Source organism: Empidonax traillii, unplaced genomic scaffold (genome assembly GCF_003031625.1).
Source record: "Empidonax traillii isolate 1590-97213 ecotype Southwest subspecies unplaced genomic scaffold, ASM303162v1 scaffold498:size1131258, whole genome shotgun sequence".
Classification (NCBI taxonomy): domain Eukaryota; kingdom Metazoa; phylum Chordata; class Aves; order Passeriformes; family Tyrannidae; genus Empidonax; species Empidonax traillii.
The window spans coordinates 871,319-890,482 of NW_020955691.1; the positions used below are offsets into that span (position 1 = coordinate 871,319).

At 41.3% G+C, this 19,164-nt stretch overlaps 1 protein-coding gene across 1 annotated transcript in view; it reads right to left on the minus strand.

Annotated features, from left to right (window-relative positions):
- The window catches only part of JMJD1C (jumonji domain containing 1C), a 154,531-nt gene that overhangs the window by 33,586 nt on the left and 101,781 nt on the right, over positions 1-19,164 (minus strand). Inside the window, exons 4-5 of the mRNA XM_027896457.1 lie at positions 4,759-4,872; positions 1,365-1,392 (exon numbers count right to left, since the gene is read on the minus strand). Of these exons, the coding sequence (XP_027752258.1) occupies positions 1,365-1,392; positions 4,759-4,872 (142 nt within the window). The remainder of the gene's footprint in view (positions 1-1,364; positions 1,393-4,758; positions 4,873-19,164) is intronic.

Here is a 19,164-nt window from a genome sequence, read left to right on the forward strand (position 1 = left end):
TTTTTTTTTTTGTTTTTTTTTTTTTTGTTTTGTTTTGTTTTGTTTTGTTTTGTTTTTTAAACTTCACAGCAAACATAGAGTGCGCATGGCACGGGGAGTAAATCACAGTTAATTTTGGCACAGCACTGCCTGTGGATTTTACTTGATTTAGGAAGACATTTTGAAATGTAAATGGCACATACAAGTATGCTTTAAGGTCAATTCAGCTAACATTTTCAACATACAATTTTCTTATCTTAACTAAATCTTTCTGCAACCATGATGACACATGATGGGAAAACTCCTGCCTACAAACAGCAACCACAGAAAAGTAATCTGAAAGGTTAGAAAGTGGCAGCAGCAGGTTATACAGAAGCTATTTAACAAGCTAGTCACATGTCCAGCCGCTTTGCTGGCAAAAAGATTTACATCTTGGTGGTTAGGCTCTGCATCTGCCAAGTCTTTCCCATAAGTGACCACAGAGTTTCTCTCCATTACAGCAGGCAGAAAGGCAGCTGAGTGATCCCGTGCCTGCTATGGCCACACGGAACACTCAAGCACACACGGTATGAAGGACTTCAGCTCCTGTTTTTGGACATACCAGACACAAAGAAACCTCACACACTTTGCAAAGGTCTGTTTAATTCACCTCCAAAAGCCCAACAGGCATGGGTAGGTAGTATGATACAGTACCTACTTTGCAGTCTGTTTCAAGACACAGAAATTGAGATGCAACAATTTTATTCATGTTCAGTGTCTCACTTGATCACTGAGACCCTAAGCTTCATCATACTTGATGTTTATACAGCATTTTGTATGACCAAGCAACCCTGCCATTGAGTTCAGTTCCAGCTGTGTGGGTTTTGCTACTTCTGCAACCAACCCCAGGCACACCGGAAGGGAAGCAAAACGAATCAGTAACAACCTACAAACAGCCTAACTTAAATGATTTAAGAGTGCTTAGCTGCTGAGCCACACAGGCAAGGCCAGAATTTCTCCTGTCTTTCCCAACGATCATTTTTTCCAAGCCCTGCCCAGTACATTAAGCAAGCTCAAACATCTGCAGCAAATAGGCCAGGGACCTCACAGGTTACAGCTTTCTCTGGTAAAAATTAGCCACGTTCACACAGTTGGGTCCAGTATACCCTCTGCACATGACTGTGTGTGACATAAGGACCGTTTTTAATGTCAACATTTGAGAGATCAAGAAAAGTGCAAAAGTAGTAATAATTTAGCCATTTCCAAGTGTCTTAGGGTTTAATTTTGGAACCTCAGCGAGGCCTTCTGAAATACCTTTTGCATGTGATTGTCCAGGTTTTAAAACCAACTGGGAACAGAAACATCCTTCTCACCACCATCCGCATCACTCCCGGCATAGATGAAACCTCGAGACCTGAACCCCCTGAGCCGCCCCTGGAGTGTGTCTCCACACACTCAGCTGCACAGAAATGTGCCAGCACAGGCACTGCCAATCACACATACGTATGGGCAGGAAAAAAAGGAAGAATCTACAAGCTTACGTCTCACATTCCTGGTCTTGGACCAGACGGGGTTCCCGTGGGGACACACTTCCTGATGGCTTCTCTCCAACCCTTACTCCATATGCCCCTGCAAAACGCCTCCAGCTCAGCTCCCACACTTCTGGCTGCCTGACCCATCCACATTCTCCACATCTTGAACTTTTAATGGCTGTCCCAAAGCTCTGTCTTATTCAGACAGTCTCAGTAAAATGTTGCCTCTGTCTCTGTGCAGATTTGCCATTCCTGATTTCCTATCCCAGCTCCTCCTCTCTTGCATCCTACTGCTAACTGCATAATGATTTTCAGCCTCTTGTATAACCAGAACCAGCCCTCTCCCCAGCTTCTTGTCTCATTTTAGCATTTAAGATTCCAGGCCCTTGGTTTCTAAGTCCTTTCCCAATCTTCTCAGCTTACAAGCTCCATCCTTTCTTCTCCAACAGCTTCCAGCTTCTCCTACTCCTCTGCACTGACCCAGAGCCAATTTCTTTCCTCTTACTCCTTGTTCTAATCTCTGCCTGTCCTTCATCCCAGCTGTTACCCTATCTATTTTTAAAAGAGACTTTATCTACCTTTTAAAAACAGAGGGTTGGGGTTTTTTCTTACGTGCTGCTGTGGTGACAGGAAGAAGGAGAAAGATTAAACTGCAGTCACACGGCACAGGCCAGCTCAGCTCCAGCCCAGCCCAGCCACAAGCAGCCATTACAGGAAAAGCCTGGCTTTGTTTCCAGTCCCTGGCTGAATCACGCTTAGCTACATATTGTTGAAAGAGCTTGAGCAGTACTATAAGGAAATATGTTCAAGGCTGAAGTACACTCAGTGTTTCGAGAGGATTATTATACACTCAGCCTGAGATTGTAGTGATGATAAATCTAATAGGAAGAAAAAAATCAAATATTTTAATTGTTAAAAATCAAAGACACTTCACTCTGTTCCCTGAACTGGTTTTATTTGTCTCAAAATTTCAACCTGGCCAAGTCTGGGAGGAGTCTGGGGTTTTTTTAAACAAGGAATAAACTACTTCCCTGCCAAAGCTACAATCTCTACTGCAAAGCATGCTGCTGTGACTGCTGCCCAAAGGAAAGGTTACATGAGTCAATTTTTTACGTTAGTCTCATTCTTGTAAATAATTGGACTGGTTTCGACTAAAATTCTCCCTCCTCAAACTGGCATGTTTCTTTTCAAACATTTGGAATCTGATTTTAATGATTTTATCTAACCCTCCTCTTTCTTCAGATAAACTGCATTTTAACTGTGATAGTCAAAGTAGAAAATACTAAGTTATGACATGAAGGTTTCAGCATGACAGACAACAAGGAAAACGCTGGATCCTAAAGATGTTGTAGAGGATGAAGTAAGACAATATGGTAATAACCTTAACAGATGTGTCTAGACAAGGCAGAACTGAAAACGTTTAAATTGCAGAGAACAAGAAAATGGTAATAATGGAGAAGGTGAAGCAAACCACACAAGAGAGGGGAGGAGAAGAGGAGGATAACAGGACTAGATCACAGCAGCTGGCACTGCCAGAGGGCTGTCTGTGAGCCACCGCAAGGGCTGTGCCAAATGCAAAGTCTCCGTGACCAGGAGCAGATTATGTCCCAGGAGAATGTGACAGCAGTCCCTGCTGCCTGACCAACACCCCCTGGGGTGGAGGTGGTGGCACTGCCAAGGGCCTCGTGGCTGGCACGTCACTGCCCCAGGGAGCGCGTGTCTCCTCAGGTCACATATCACACCAGGGGAGCAAGTGCATTTGAACTGCAGCTTCTCCTGAGATGAGGGAAACTGCTCTGCAGGGATGTTTGGATTAGATTCATCTCAAAATACTCTGCATTTGGGCACTTCTAAGCACAGGAACATTTCTCTGTTTGAGAAATTATATGTATAAAGACAAAAATACAGTTCCTGGAATGATGGGAAGTAAATGAGTTGTGTGGATGGTGGGCTTGCAGTCTCATTTAGACGATAATTTCAATATTGCTGGGGTTTTGCTCAAGTATTGATTCTGTACCAGTGTAACAGAGCCCTTTATAATTGTCTTATTATTGTTACTCTAATGAAATACAGTTAATAAGCTCAAGTTTAGTTTCCACTTCATATAGCCCTAATTCAATTTCACATCACCTCTCAATCCAGTTTAGGCTGCAAATTTCATCAACAGATTATTAGCTTGTGTTGCATCTGAGAATATGAAAGTAAAATCAAAAATGACTAACACCAACATACCAACTTATTATACACAGTTCCACATGCTGCTTTTTCAGTATCCTTTTTCTGTGGCCCGTAAGCATAATCACATTGAGTCAAATCAGAAACTCAGGGAGAAGGAAAAGCAAAAGATTTTTACTGTAACTTCAATATTAAACTTACCATATTCCTTTGGACTTCTGATCTTAGTTTTATCAAAGAAACCAGACAGCAAGAAAACCTCAGAACCAACCTCAAATTATCTGATTATTTACTGGTTCCCTCCCAATCTTCATTTATAAAATGACTGCTTAAGCATTTTTGTTCTGAAACTGTTTTACTGTTTGCCTGGGGATTTTAGCCCAGACTGCAAAGGATAGTTTCTGCCTCCAATTTTAGGAATGCCTCTGAAGAGCTGCCTGAAAGTTAATGAATATATTGCCAATGCAATAGTATTTTTATTATCAGCAAGGTGGAACCAAAATCATTTCTTCTAACTCATATTAGTTTTCTTCTAACTTGTATCTACAGTTTAAATATTCTCGTATACAGCATTTGTTGCAACCTTCCAGCATTAGACTCGAGTTACAAAATCATGATTTGAAAGGCACTTTTCAGTCAGGGAGTGAGGGTGTGGGATGGGAATCTGAAAGTATTCTTCCTCTGTGACAGAACTGTGAAGAACTACAAGCACAGACAGGTATCTGAGAAGTTATCACACGTAACAGTAACACTACAGAGTACAGAACAGTTTTAAACATGCCAAAATGTGTGTGGTTGCCATTCATACACACTTATTTTCACAACAAACTTTATAAAATATCTATGTTCAGACTAATGATATTCAGCTTTTGCTGTAAACAGTAAAACATCAAACAAGTTAAGAACAGTCTGAAGCAGTCACCAACAAGCTTCTTACACAGTCTTGTTTTCTTATATTAACAAATACTTCCAAAAAATAACTTCCAGGTTAGAAATATATTCTCCATTATATCACAAATGCTATGGGATGAGTCCCACACAAGTAATGGTCTTTAACTAGCTAACACAGAATATAAATAACACAATTTCCCACATAATTACCTTGCATAAAAATCTCCTGAACCTTTTGTTCCTTTACCCAGGCTTTTACCTCCTCATGTAACTGCGGGTTATCCCTGAGAACTGGGTTTAGACTGTCTACGTCGTCCTAAAGTAGAGATTAAAAAAAGAACCATATGTTATGTTTACTTGTAACACTTTTGTTTATTTTTCTAAATGTATTTTTAAAGTACAGTATTAAGTAGTTAGATGCTAATTTTACTGATTGCCTACAAATCCCTGAGTTATTTTTAGAAAAAACTTAAAAGCACAACATAGCGCTTAAAGTTATTTCCTGGGAACACGGTATGTCAGATCCCACATGTGGCCAGACTTGTAAGCTATTAATAGGATCACACTTTCATAAATACTGTCTTACTACAAGCTAAAAATGCCCTCTAAAGACTTCAGTGTTTACAGGTATGCACAATGACTTGTTTAAATAATCATTAAATTATTTAAAAAAAACAAACTGTTTTCCTTATCTGTAAAATTTAATATGGACATATTGAGCATAAACACAGATACAAATCCCACAAATACAATGCATAATGCATAGGCCATATTTTAAGAGAAACAAGCATTCTGAGAGAAACACTACTGCTGATTTTCAAATATTTTGGTCTTTGTTAATTAGGTCACTTCAAATAAGACATTTTCATTTCTATTATATTCGGTTTTCCTGGAAAAGATTCTTTTTCACTATTTGGTAGAACATCATTTGGGAAATTAAGACATATTCGGTGGCACTGTCTTCCTAACAAGAAAAAATTAGGCACAGAAATCTGGTTCGTATCCTTGTAAGCATGGCTTAAACCACCACCCATCTTTTGACTCCTAGAACACCTATTTCTCTGCTTCAGAGCAAACTTGCTATTTCTGTCTTTGAGGCTGTGGCAGAGAAAAAAGCTGCACCACAGTCTGGAGAATCCTCATGCAGAAGATGGCCTTGGAAATTCATGAGCGGCAGGAATACTCATTTGTACCAAGAGAACTTCAGACAGCTAAATAATGAGAGCAATTCTCCACATACGAAATATAAAATGTTTTATCAGTACTGCAGCTGAGATCAAGCAATTTTTTTCCTTGATCTCCAACAAGTTCCTTGATGTTTCACAGTTTATTTTGTAAGAGCTCCAGCCACAGAATACAAAGATACAAGCAACACCCTGTGAATCGTGCATTGCTGCCAGGCCCCTCCAGTGACAGGAAGCAATTTCTCTCTATTCATCTGGATGAGATTGTTCTTGCTAACCCATTATCACAGGATATCTATTTCAAATTCAAAATTCACTTCCTGACACTTTGGGATTTGCTGTGCTCCACTATGGAGAATTCATCAATGCTTCAGCTGTTAATTACTCTCTCTCTCCTCATTCTTTTGCAAAGAATACAGCCTTGGATGCAGAAGAAATAGTCAAGATGACCACTTCAATACACGTAAATTGGAACAAAGTGAAGGGAAGATCAACAGAACCTCTACCGCAACCAGGTTAAGTATGTTGCTGGCACTACCAGAGGCATACAAGGGTCACAACTAAAATTTATTCAAGGATGGCCTCTCCCGAGGCAATCTACAAAGAGCACTAGCTATTCTGCCTACTTGTGCACTGATCCTACCTACAGAAGCAACCCCACCACTGGAAAGAAAGAGGGGATGATTTGCCAGGGGAACACAACAGACCCTGGAACTGGAGCTGTGTGATGACCACTCATCTGTGCTCCTTCCCAGGAACTCTCTTTTCACAGCAGCTGCAAGAGGTTCCTACAATAAAAATTTTCCCTCTCAGATCCACAAGCATTGAATCTGAGCAACAGACCCCAGGCACTGCAATACTGACAGTCTGGCTGATTTACAAATGCAGTTAATATGCAGATCTTGCACACTTTGAATAATTCCCTCAGTCCCACCTAAGAGACTTGTACCTTCATTTTGAGACTTACACAATTAGGTACCATGAAGTCAAACCTGTTATTCTTAACATTACAGTACTTTCAGGAGTTCTTTTTCTGAAGTTTTTGAGTCTCTATGTCATCTTAAGCTACTTTTGATTTGTTTCCTGAAGGCAACAGACACTGCTGCTTTTCTTTTTTTAGCTTTCACATCCTTCCTAAGCATCTTGGCCTTCTTTGAACTTGACACAGAAGATACTGGCCCATCCTACGTATAGTACATTTGAACCTTTTCTGCTCTATCTCCTAATTCAGATGCATGACATCAGTACCTTGGCTGAGTGCTCCATGTGAACACTTAGAAAGGAGACTGCAGAGTCCATTTTGTACTTATTTCCTCACTCTTGGTGAAAGATGAGCTCATCTCAAAGATGAGCTACAAAAGGCATAAGTGAGGTCACAGACCCATTACACAAACTGCATGCAGGTATGACTGGGATTATCAAAGAGAACCCAGAGGTTTTAAATGCACACACAACACACATTTAACATATCAATCATGGAGGGAGGGGGAAGATACTAATAGAGGAAGTTTCTGAAATCTCATAAAAATTCTGTTCTTTACTGCACATATATCCAGGGAAAAAAGTTTGTGTGTCATGATAGACTTTTTCATCTTTAATCTTAAATCTGAAAACCCAAACTCAAGAAATTAATTGCATAATGTATTAAACTGTAAGACAGTGACCTTAAGCACACCATTTCAGCACACACCACAAACTGTGGCAAAAGCAGGGAGACACGGGGTGACAAGCAAGGCTTATGACTTGCCATCTCTTCCCTTGTTTAGCACTGAAGACAAGCAGATAACTCCACAGTGCCCAGTCCTTTTCCTTTCCCTGTATTTATACTGCTCAAGGAACAATTACTGTCTAGAGGTTTGGACCTTGGCAATTGTGACCTTCAGTTTTCCTCTCCTCCTTGGTTGAAGTAGCATGATTGACAGATCCACAGATGATGTAAATGCCCTGCAGGACTTTCTTCCAGACTTTTCCTCATCTGAAAATTGTTTTACCAACAGAAGTAAGTAAGGTACCCTCTCCTAGACTAGTTTTTCCACAAGTCCTGGAACACCTCCTCCAGAAGGATGTTAATACCAGTTTGAAATTCTCATGCAAATCAGGGTGCAAATCAAAGAAATGGGACTGCTATATTCTTCTTCAGATCTGCTGCAGGAAGCTCTTTATGTATTTCATGTGGCAGTGTCCCCTGCTCCACAAATGACTCTATACAACTCTGGGAAGAAGACAAAGGGCATATGGGCCACACAGATATGGTTGAGATAATCCCTCCTGCCCCTCTGAAAGACAGTCACATGAAGCAATGTGACTGTCAGAAGCTTGCCAATCTATGACAAGTTTTTTACATCTTTGCTGCTATTCTTCCTTCTTTCTAGATCAAAAGAGGAATTCAATTCTGGTGGACTGGACTTTAAGCTTAATTATCCTAAGAACTGAGTCAGCTGCATGTCTCTCACATGCTGGGGACATGCCTGACACGACAAAGAAGTCCCAAGAAGGAGAGAGAATGAAATTTTCCCATGCAACAAAGTGATCCTGTGTTTTTCTGAACGTATCTGTTCTTTCTTATGGTGCAAAATGATACAAAGCAGGTTGAAACTACAGACAATACCATCACAGGTGAAGATACCACACTGCTCTAACCAGAAAGTAGAAATTTTTGTTCAGAGAAGTAATTTCAGAGATCTTATTCAGACAAAAATAATTTAGCATTCATAGTCACAGATGAACAAGTGCAGATCACTTATAATGCTTCAAAATTGCTTTAAGATCAAATAGGAATTTCAAAGACAGTACTCAGAGAAAAACAAGACAAAATCCAAATGCAGAGAAAATTCTCCCACTCAAGCTCCATCCACAAAAAAATACTGCCCAAGGCCTTGAGAGGTATCCCTGGATGAGCTGAATTTGTATTGCCTGAAGACCATACAAAGTGCCTCTGAAAGGCTCAAACCACCACAAGCTCCTTTTCCACTTTGGGCAGCCAGGCATGACTGTGGTGGGAACGCCCACACATTTCCACAGCTCTCTACCTTCCCCACAAGACTTGAACTATTGAAACAAGATGTTTTCCTCAGCATTTTAAAATACTTCTCCAAGTCCTTCTTCACAATCTTGAGAGGCAGAAATGAGTTCATGGAGAGACGAGACCCTGGAGCAAAGAACAACAAATGGATTGTTTGATTTGAGTGATGCTCCCACCTCCAAACACAGCCTGTGTACTGCTTATAGGAGGGTACAGAAACTGTGGTCAGCTGTCAACTCTCCATTTTCAGTGAAGGAGAGGAGGAGAACTGACAATATGCATTCCAGGTAAACCAACCCTAGAAAAACAGTGGCTTTGGCAGTAAAAAGGCTTAAATCAGAGCCCTGAAGACTAAGTCTCAACACCTGTCACACACTAGGAACCTGCAAACGTTTATTTGGGAAAGCTCCTTCCATGTAGCTTTACATAGCACCTCTGCATTTGGCTTCACACATCAAGGACATCTTTTTAATATCAGTAGGAACTCATTTCAGCTAGCGTTTTACAGAGAAAGACTAAGGAGATTTTGCAGTCCTCACAAAGGTCAACACCACATTAGTCCTCACCATCTGTGGCTTAATTAACTATAGCTTCCTCTGGCTGCTTAGAGGTTTTCTGATAATTTAGGACACGAATTAGATGAAAACTAGTACATAACCAACTTGACAGTCCTGTTTAAAATGTTTACACAGTATGCACTGCACATGGAAATAAGCATTTTGTTAGTACTTTATTGGTAGAGAGACCACATTTAAATTCAAACCATGCAAATGAAAAACTCAAGAGATCAAAGTGTCAGAAGCCTGAACCTTCAGTGTTGTTGGTTCATAACTATTAGTTTCTGTAAAATGAGGTCCCCACTCCTTTTTTTCCTTTTTCCACCAAATAGTTTGTACAACTGCATGGAGCTTCAGAAATTAAATTTCAAAACTGCAGTGTGAAAAACAAGGTACAAGATAGGTCAACACGTCCCTACCGACTGTCACAACAGTCTTCAGAGAGCAGTGGCAGCAAAAAGCACTTTTTAAAATCCACACTGCTGAGAATTCATACTAGTCCTCTAATGCCATTTTTAGAAGATGATTTTCTCCCATAAAAAAAGATTAAATGTCGTACTCACACCCAGCCTCAAACACATCCACACAAATTTTTACCCCTCATTTGAAAGGATGTCTGTACAATTCTCTTTTTCTTTTCATTTCTTCATAACCACTAAAATCCCTTTATTTCTCTGTCTCTCACTGATTGTGCCACCTGACACGTGATTATATCATTGATCTGTAATCTCTTTTACTGATTATAATTTTTAACAAATCTTCCATCTGATTGTCCTCCTTGACATCAGAGTGAGCAGGGGAAAAACCCACGCAAAACAGAAGTGACACAAAATGTAGACAGGCAGAACACCAAAGATATTAACAAGAACATCACCTATGAACTGGAAGCATTGCCCTGCCACACTAGCAAGGTTTTTTTTTTCAGTGGCAAAAGATGAGAATTTAACTAAAATAGAGAAAACCTGGCAGTAACTGACACCCCTGAGGGTATCACCAGGCAGGCACTGCTGCTGCCACACACACCACACCAAAACTTAAAGGGAAATAATCGAATTTAGATGAGTCTAAACACAGATCTTCTGTTGCTTGCCCCATTTCTAGACACACAAGCACGCATAACCCCCTGGTAAACAGTATATTCCTTATTCCCTTCTGACAAGTGAAAGGCTACCCCAGCTGCCACGCTGCTGCAGCTGGTGGGCAGGAGGTCAGAGAGGCCCTGGAGGCTGCAGGGCTGTGCTGTGCTGAACAGCCACACCAGGAACATCTTTCCAGAGGGAACAGCTCCGGGGACACATCGACCTGACCCTCCGCGTGGCCCTGCAACCAGGGCAGCCTCCCTCCCGCTCCAGGCTCCTCACCAAGGGCAACACCAGCCACCAACACCGAGGCCAGAAAGGCTAGAAAGTTTTTTGGGGAGATCGTAACTTCCCAGTTTACCTTAAACGGCTTTGTCTGAGCTGAGAGAAGAGGCTTAGGCTTACCAGGCGACGCCAGCGCTTTCTATGTAAACCCAACCCACACTTGACCTATTTTCTGCTGTTCTGAGCGCACAGTCACAATTTACCTCATTCAAACCCGGCAGCTGCTGGGCTACATCTGAACCAGTTAAGTCAAGCTTGAAGGCACAGCCCTGACCCCTAAACCAGAAACAAAGTCGAGGCGAGGTCAGCGCTGCTCACACGTGCGCGCAAGCACGGCCGCGCGGCCGGCAGTGACGCTCGCCCTGCGTGCGGGCCAGGCCACGCAACCCCGACAACTAATCCCCACCCAACCAGGGGCTCCGCGTGCGCTGCTCCAAGGACAAGTGTTTAGAGAGAGTTCAGACCACAGACGGTCAAGATGAGGATTATTTTCAGTGTGTAATGACAACAACTATGCATCTGCAAAGACAAGTTAAAACTACAGGGGGAAAAATTTCGAGGACTACAAATTTAGTAATTTTCCAACTGTCAGTAAACTTAACATCTCTCAGGAAAAGGTATCAATAATTTTTCTGCTGCTTCCCACTCTTCCCTATGCCTAATATTTCTCCCCACAGACTCCTAACCCCTTCCTCATTTCACCTGCTCAACAATTAAAGAGTTGACATTGATTTTAAAATTTTAATTATCGTGTTTGAGAATTATGGGATCAGGGTCTGCATACACTTCTCCAAGTCATGATTTCAGGCTTGAAGATGTCTCATTGCACCAATTAGTTCAGTTCTGGAAGAGTAACTCCTACTTCAAGAATACCAGAAAACTTCTATCAAAATATGGAAGATTATCCTATGGAAAGATATGCTAAAATTAGAACATAAAGATACAGGAAAAAAAATCTGACTCTTAGTCTAATCATCTCCCTGACTTTAACTCACAAACAAAAAAACAATACCGATATTTGCCTTCCTATGAAACTGTCAATGTCTCAGGTGAAATGGCATGCTGCAAAACTTGCATTTAACAAGTTAGTTATTCTTGTGTCTGTAGATGAGAATCTGGTATGGGAAGACAGAGGGGAAATCAGAGCAGCACACAGGACGGACATGCAGCAGGGAAGCAAGCAACAAGCAATGGATAAACAAAACCAAACCTGGGCTGGGCAGATGTTGTCACAAAACATCCTAAAAACTGCTCTAGTGACATCTACAATAGTTTTGCACTTGACATTGGAGATTAGGAAAACCAGATGACCCTTATGCTCATGGGTTATGTTACTCACTGTGGGACAAGCTGGGTGGGTCAGAAAAGCAAACCCTCCCCCAGTGCATCTCACCCAAAGACTTCCCCAAACAAGCGGCTCCTATCCAAGTGGCTGTCAGCCTCCACCTGGAGCACTGTGCAGAATGACTGCACTACTTACCAGACAACGAATAAAGGTCAAGCCAACAGCACTACCCCATGTCCACCTCTTCTCTCATTTTGATGACACAGCCATGCATTTGCTTTTCTATCATTTTCCACTGAATCACATTTCCTTCCCCTTTCTCACTGCAGGCTCCTCACATCTATCATCACCATCTCAGCAATATGCAACTTTGATCTAATTTTGTGTTTTATCTACTTGTAAAAAAGAAAACAGGGAGGGAGTACTGGTCCTACCCCACTCAGCCAGTAACTCCCAAGTCATGTGGTGATACTGGAACAAGCCTTTGAGTCACTAAGCAACTCAACTACCACTATGGGAAAAGAAACCTCAAAGTGCAGACACTTCCCTGGAGCAAGCAATTAGCAGAGTGAAGTCGATGCTAACAAGGAGAGCTGCTAAGTGAGTAAATTGGAGGAATCTCTTCTGTACATTGATATTAAAATTTAAACCGAGAACCCGACACCCCGTGAATTCTGAACAGCTTTCAGAAGGTATCCAACAGGACCCAAATCACACGAGCTGAGGGACAAGCTTTATGGATGGAAGTGTATTCAAGCAAAAAAGAAAGCACATTCTGTTAATCACCAGTAGTATGGACTAGGGGAAATGGAGTCTAATGCACCCAGAAATCAAGCCAAGACATCAGCCATGCTCAGAGACTGACTTTATAGAAGACACATCCTACTTGCACCAGGGACAGCAGAGGTTACCTGCTGGAACCGGCAGAGTTGGAAAGCTGTGTCCCACCACCATGGAAAATGACAGACTGGACAATTCCTCTCCTACCAGGGTAGTTACCTCCATCACCAGTTGCATTACTCAGCAGCACAATAGTCCTGGATGTGAGCACTGATAACTAAGAGCTTACTCCACTGAAGGGCCAAGGTCTCTCAGAAATGTAAAACACTGCCCAGTGCGTGGCAGTCTGATGGCAGATCCTAGAACCAACACCACCTCCTAGAAACATCCATCAGAGTGTATCCCTCTTGTGAATGACTCCCTGCTCTGTAATTTGAACTACCACCAGCAGTCGCAGAGCTACCTAGTTTCTTTTGCAGATATCTTCAATCCTTTTTTACTAGATAGGAACTGGAGGAACATACAGTTTTCCAGCTCCTTTCCCCTATAACTCATGAGGATTATGGACATAATACAAATCCTTACAAAAAAATAAAAAATATTTAAAAAAAATTTTTGTCAAGTGGAAAGAATACATCAGATACCATCAAAATGTTCTTGAAACCCACTTTCAGTGGAGTTTAGTCCACCAAATTACTATTACATTAATGTTTTATTTTCAAGTGGTTTTCAGGGCTTTGTTTGAGAATGTGTAATACATACCAGTGTTGGCCCACATGCTGATAATATGAAAGTAGTTCATATTATCCTCATTTTTCTCACATTTTAAAAGAGTACCGATGTATTTCCACAGAACTTTTCCAAGTTAATTTCTAATAATTTAAGGCAGCACTGCAAAGAAGTTGGAAAAACAATTAGCACATTTTCTTGCAGAATTTCATTCAGAAGAACAAACTTCTCTGGCTCCAAGAATACAGTGCAGAGACTCTCTACCCTTGGTCTGGCTGGGCATACAACAGCAAGCCCATCAGTGTACAAGTGTGGAAATGCTGCCTCTGCTCCAGGACAGTACCAGAAGCGATGCAACCATCCTCGTGTGCTTTCTTTTCCAGCAGAGAGCTCCATTCTGACCTGCTGGAGCCATTTTAGGAATTTTCCCTATAAATAACAGAGGTCTGACCAGCTGGGATGTATATCATACTTGGATTAACACTACAGCTCTCTGCAACTCCAGAGAAAGCAGTGGCTGTGCCTTTTATAGAGCTGATGAATAATGGTCTTGCTCAGAGGAAAGACTAAATTGCTAATCAGAAAATGGGGATGTTTCAGTTGTTGCTGCAATAAGTTCCTTTGGGGGGAACTTAGGAAAGTCATTCAGTGTTTAAATTTGATACAATGCTCATCTATTTCACAATATTTTTCCATAGATAAATCTCACAGCATGCAGAACCAAAAAAAATTCTATTAAAGACATAATTCAAGATGAAACATCACTTGGGGGAAAAAAAAAAAAAAAGAAGAAAAAAGCACTACACTCCAGTCATAAAGTGCTATGCACCCTGAAACCTGCTTTAACCTGATTTTACTGCCAGTAATGCTGACAGATACACTCAAGAGGGGGATACAGAGGAAAAACAGGAAGTTAAATTTTAATTCCATTCAAAAGACAGGAAATGTTTTCTAGAATGAAGAGAGGGAAGTGTCAGTATTTACAAACAATGGTAGTAAAAAACCTTTATAACTACATTTAATTATCTAGTACATTGTTAAAAATAAATGTAGTTTTATCAGGAAACACTGTACATTAAGCCCTTTACAAGCCCTTAATAAAATTATTCCAACACCTAAGAAAATAGTAAGACTCATACTTGGTTTTAATTTTAAAAATTCAAGTTGGTATAAAATTACTTGAGTTTCTCCCCACATGTCTGTCCTGGAAAAAGAATTAGGTGCACACACTTGGAACTGCTATAGCTCTCAATCTCTAGTAACTGTAGCTTGCTGAAGGCTGTGGAGCAGTTCCCATGGAGCTTTAACCCCCAGACAAATTATTACTTCTATTAGTTGTAAATTCAAAAATACATTTTGTAAGAAAGAGAGAATGGCAGCCCTGAACAAAGGAACATTGTATCTGAGGGAGGAGTGAAAGCAAACAAACCCCTGAGCACTTCACCTAAAGAGCTACTGTGTTTATCAGTCAAGATAAGGCTTAATATGGTAAAAACACATTTCGATGAAACTCAGTTTCCCCCTACTTGAAATGCATGAATGCCTGCTCTCTTCCAGCTCTGGGGACAGACTCCCATGAGTGCAAGAGTTCACCCTCATTCAGGGTTCCAAGTTCCCCAAAGCACTGAGGATTCCCAATCCCAACACACAGCAACTACTCAGGAAAGCAAGAACACACTGGCAAAGCAGCACCTGGTTATAATGTGAAACAGACTTCTCTAGGAGCTGACTTTGTGTCTGGATTACGGAAAAGTCTTGGTCAAGAACACCACATAAGAAAAATACTTCAAACTTTCCTTTTTTTAATAGATCAAATGGAAATGGTAAGGACACAGAACCAAGGAAAGGTTCTCTTCTCTTACTACTGAGTGGTATTTCCCACAGACTTTTACTGGTGAAAAGAAGTAATCACTTGTGATCAAACACAGGAAATTCCTTACCCAGAAAGACTGGATGGATTTTTGAATTCAGTAATCCCAATACTGCCTCTTGAGCAGTACCAAAGTACTTCAGTGAAAGGATTTAATCCTTGCCTTCAAAGAAGAAGCAAGTTTTGTTTCATCTCTTCTGTGGTGAAATCCAAACTTTTAAATTATTTATTTCAATGCCAGCTCCTAGAGCAGGATTAATGAAATCAAGACACTGTGATTGACTGTGATTTTTCAGAAATTGTAGGAAGAATATGTTTCTCTATGACAGTGGAAGAAAAACTGTTTTCCTATGGATTTGAGAGCCATTTCCATTGTAGCAGCCTCAGCTTATCCCAGGGATCTTCCCACAGCCTTCAGCAGTTCTCCCTGAACTTTCTCCCACCTGGAGGGGCCACACTCCTGCGGCAGCTCTGTCACCCCCCTGCTGACTGATGGTCACCCCTCCACGCTGCTCATCTTCCTAAGGCTTGTCAGATCCGCAAGAACTCCGCTCCTGTGTCAAACCTTGCTGAGAGAGACAAAAGAAGTGACTAAGGCCCTCACTTCTTAACAGATCATGGAAGAACAGAAAGGTATGATTTTCTTCCACTTCTTTTGAGAATGAAGGCAGAGGAAGTTTTTAAGAAAGAAGCTCTTTTTCAAGGGGAGACACAAATACAGGCCTGGGACAGATGATGTATATCTCCCTCTGAATCTACAAATGGAGGGTGTCAATCCCTCCTCCCTCTCCCTTTGAGATGAAACCCTTCTGTCCCATATGTGTTCCTGGGAGTGAGGCCTGGGATGAGTCATTTGACCCACTTCTAGCTGGACACAGCCCTTTGCTCCCCCTCACGCTGGAACCGCACACCAAACACGGACGTGTGGGTAACAAACTGTTTAGACCATGGCTCGGTACGGCGCTGCCAGAGCAGCCAGCTGGACTCCTTATGGGTGGTCCAGACACCAGAGACATGGGAAAGAGCAGAGACAGCTCTCCAGCACCACGCTGAGAAGAGTTAAGGATGCAGAAAGCTGTGTGTGCCTGGGCTGCCCGCAGAGGAACCGAAAGCAGGAGGGGAGCACATGATGCCCACGCTAACAGCTGGCTGGCACCAGGAGTTCCTGGGCTGCTCCTGTCAACCTCAAAGGGTCAGACCAACCCAAAACTCCTGCCTGCCTGTCAGGGGAGCTGCAAGTTTATGGGAAATGCAATTTTCAGCTGCAGCAGCTATTTTTAAGCCTGAAGTTTAAAAGTAAGAGAAGTCTGAAAGATGAGTCCACATATGATTATGGGGTGCTTAAAATACAGACAGAAAAATATTATTTTATCCCTGTTTCAAGATGTTTAAAGAATTTTTCATGTGCTTGCCATTACTAAACTAGCCCTGCTTGCTTGCTCTGACAGGCAAACAAGTCACAGAACCAAAAGCATCCGGGCCTGAAATATCCAACGTCTGCCTATAACAAACAGAAAAGCAAAGCACAGGAGTTGCCCAATGCCCTTTGCTCAAGTCTTACTTAATAGCATACAAAGTTTCTAATACATCAAGATTAGTGTATATTCAGTCCTGCACCTGACATAGCTACTTTGTGATTAGTGAGAAAGTTTATCATTATTACTGTTTCAACAATCTTTAAGGTGTGTTAGACATTTGACCTGCCAGCTCTCAGACGTGCCATGCACATTTAGAAGAGCAAAGTACAGGTGCCTATCACTGCGTGTGTAACACCTCCCACGGGGATTTCTCATCGCCCTATCTTTACATCTGCAACCTTCAGCACAGAGGGAGACACGCAGACTGTACCATTTTGAAACAATAAAGCAACCAGGCTTGTCTCCCAAAAAATTCTGAAGGAGAGTGTAAGGCCTGAAGAGAGATTTCACCATAAAGAGGAACTGAAGAGTGTTCTTCATTCATTCTTATACAATTTATTTTTTTTTAAACCAAATATGCAAGAGAACTTTTTGAAGATTTAGCTCACCCTTCCACTTTCTTCCTTTAGTGGTAAAATGCCCTTTGTAGGAAGTCTAATGATTGTGAAGGAAATTCATTTGAATTCTTTGTCCTGCCTCAACTGTGCACATTTGCTCCAGTGCTATGTGCTCAGAAATGCTTTGGAAATGCATTATCATACACATTATGTACATATTTGGAAATATAAAATCTATCATGTACCCTGCTCTGTCCTACCCAGACACACAGCTGAAATGCACTGACTGCCTGGGCAAAGGAGACTCTTTCCAGATCTTTCCACAAGTATATTTTATTATGGAAAAACATGATATAAACCACTTTTGTTATTCTTTATTTGCTTGTCCAAAGTATAATGCAGTTGACTCCAGCTGCTTTGGCCAGTAACAGCAGAATCACACACTCAGCCCAGCAGTGCCCGTGACGGGTACTGCCAAACACCACCCAGACAAAAACACCACTCTGATGAGGTCACACATACCATATGCTGAGCCTTAATGCTTCACATCCCCATCTATAGTCCTTCAAGTAAACTATGATGCTTAAACAAATTAAGGCATGATTAGCTTTGCTGCTGCTTAACTTAATATGTGCAACACAACAGACACACACATAGATGTCACAGTACAAATAACTTATTATTACAGAAAACCATTTTGGTTCCAAGTATTTGACTGAGGTCACACTTGTATGTGTAGACTTATTGTAGTTTTGCTTAAAATATCTTAATAACGAACATATTTGAAAATGTCTAAAGTTTCAGTTTGTACCAAGAGCCACTGCAGAACCCACTACACTTGTGACTTTTTACTTAAATACAAAACACACACGATATATCATGAATGCAAAGTGGAATTCATAATAAGGACCTAACTTACACGCCCCATTTCAAGACTACACTTCCTACAGATACCAGTCTGACATAGAACATGCATGTTGCAAATTTTATGCCTATCATTTCCTGCAAAGGACAGAATTTTCATTTCATTGCTAAACAAAGCACCACAGCAAACGTTCATATCTGCTTTATCCTCAAGATCCTCTTGTCACCACCATAAAGAACTACGTGACTAAATTGTCTGACCATCCCAAATTAATGAATGAGTCAGTCACACACAAGTTTTACGTAGAGTGTTACATTTTACATCCTCCATGAAGCAAGAGAGGTAAAAACCACCAGAAACAAGTTGTAGGTTGGTGTTTAAAGCACATGCATACAGAATCCAAGAACTTTTACGGAGAAGGGTAGGATTCTGAGCAGTACACACATAAAGGAAAAGAAAAATCGCGTGCACATTTAGCAGAAAAGAACAAATTCACTGACAAGTGTAAGAGTTGCTACAGAAAGCCTTGTGCAGACATGGAAGGCTAGTACAATGCAGCTGCACACCCTACTGTAATAATTATATTCATCTAGCTCTTATGAAGGTTGCTGAATCTCTCAACAATTGAAACATATTTATTTATGCAAAGAGCAGACATGGCATGGGAATGCACGGTTCACGATTCCCCAGTGAGCCCTGCCAAAGTCTCTTTAATCTTGTTCTGGAAGAACCACTTCTGGTAACGACAGTAATTTCGTTCTTTGCCCACTCAAACTTTGTTTTTCCTGCCAAGCCTGAAAGGATGCCAAGTGTGCTGTTTCTTTGCTTTGAGCAGTTGTCACCTTCAAACTGGACAGCAGCACCTTATTGATGAAGCCCTTTGGCCCAATGGTCATTTGAAACAGCACCGTGTTTCTTGATCAGAACTGCTCTGAGCAGAATTCATACCAAATGCTCATCTGCTGCCCATTACTAGT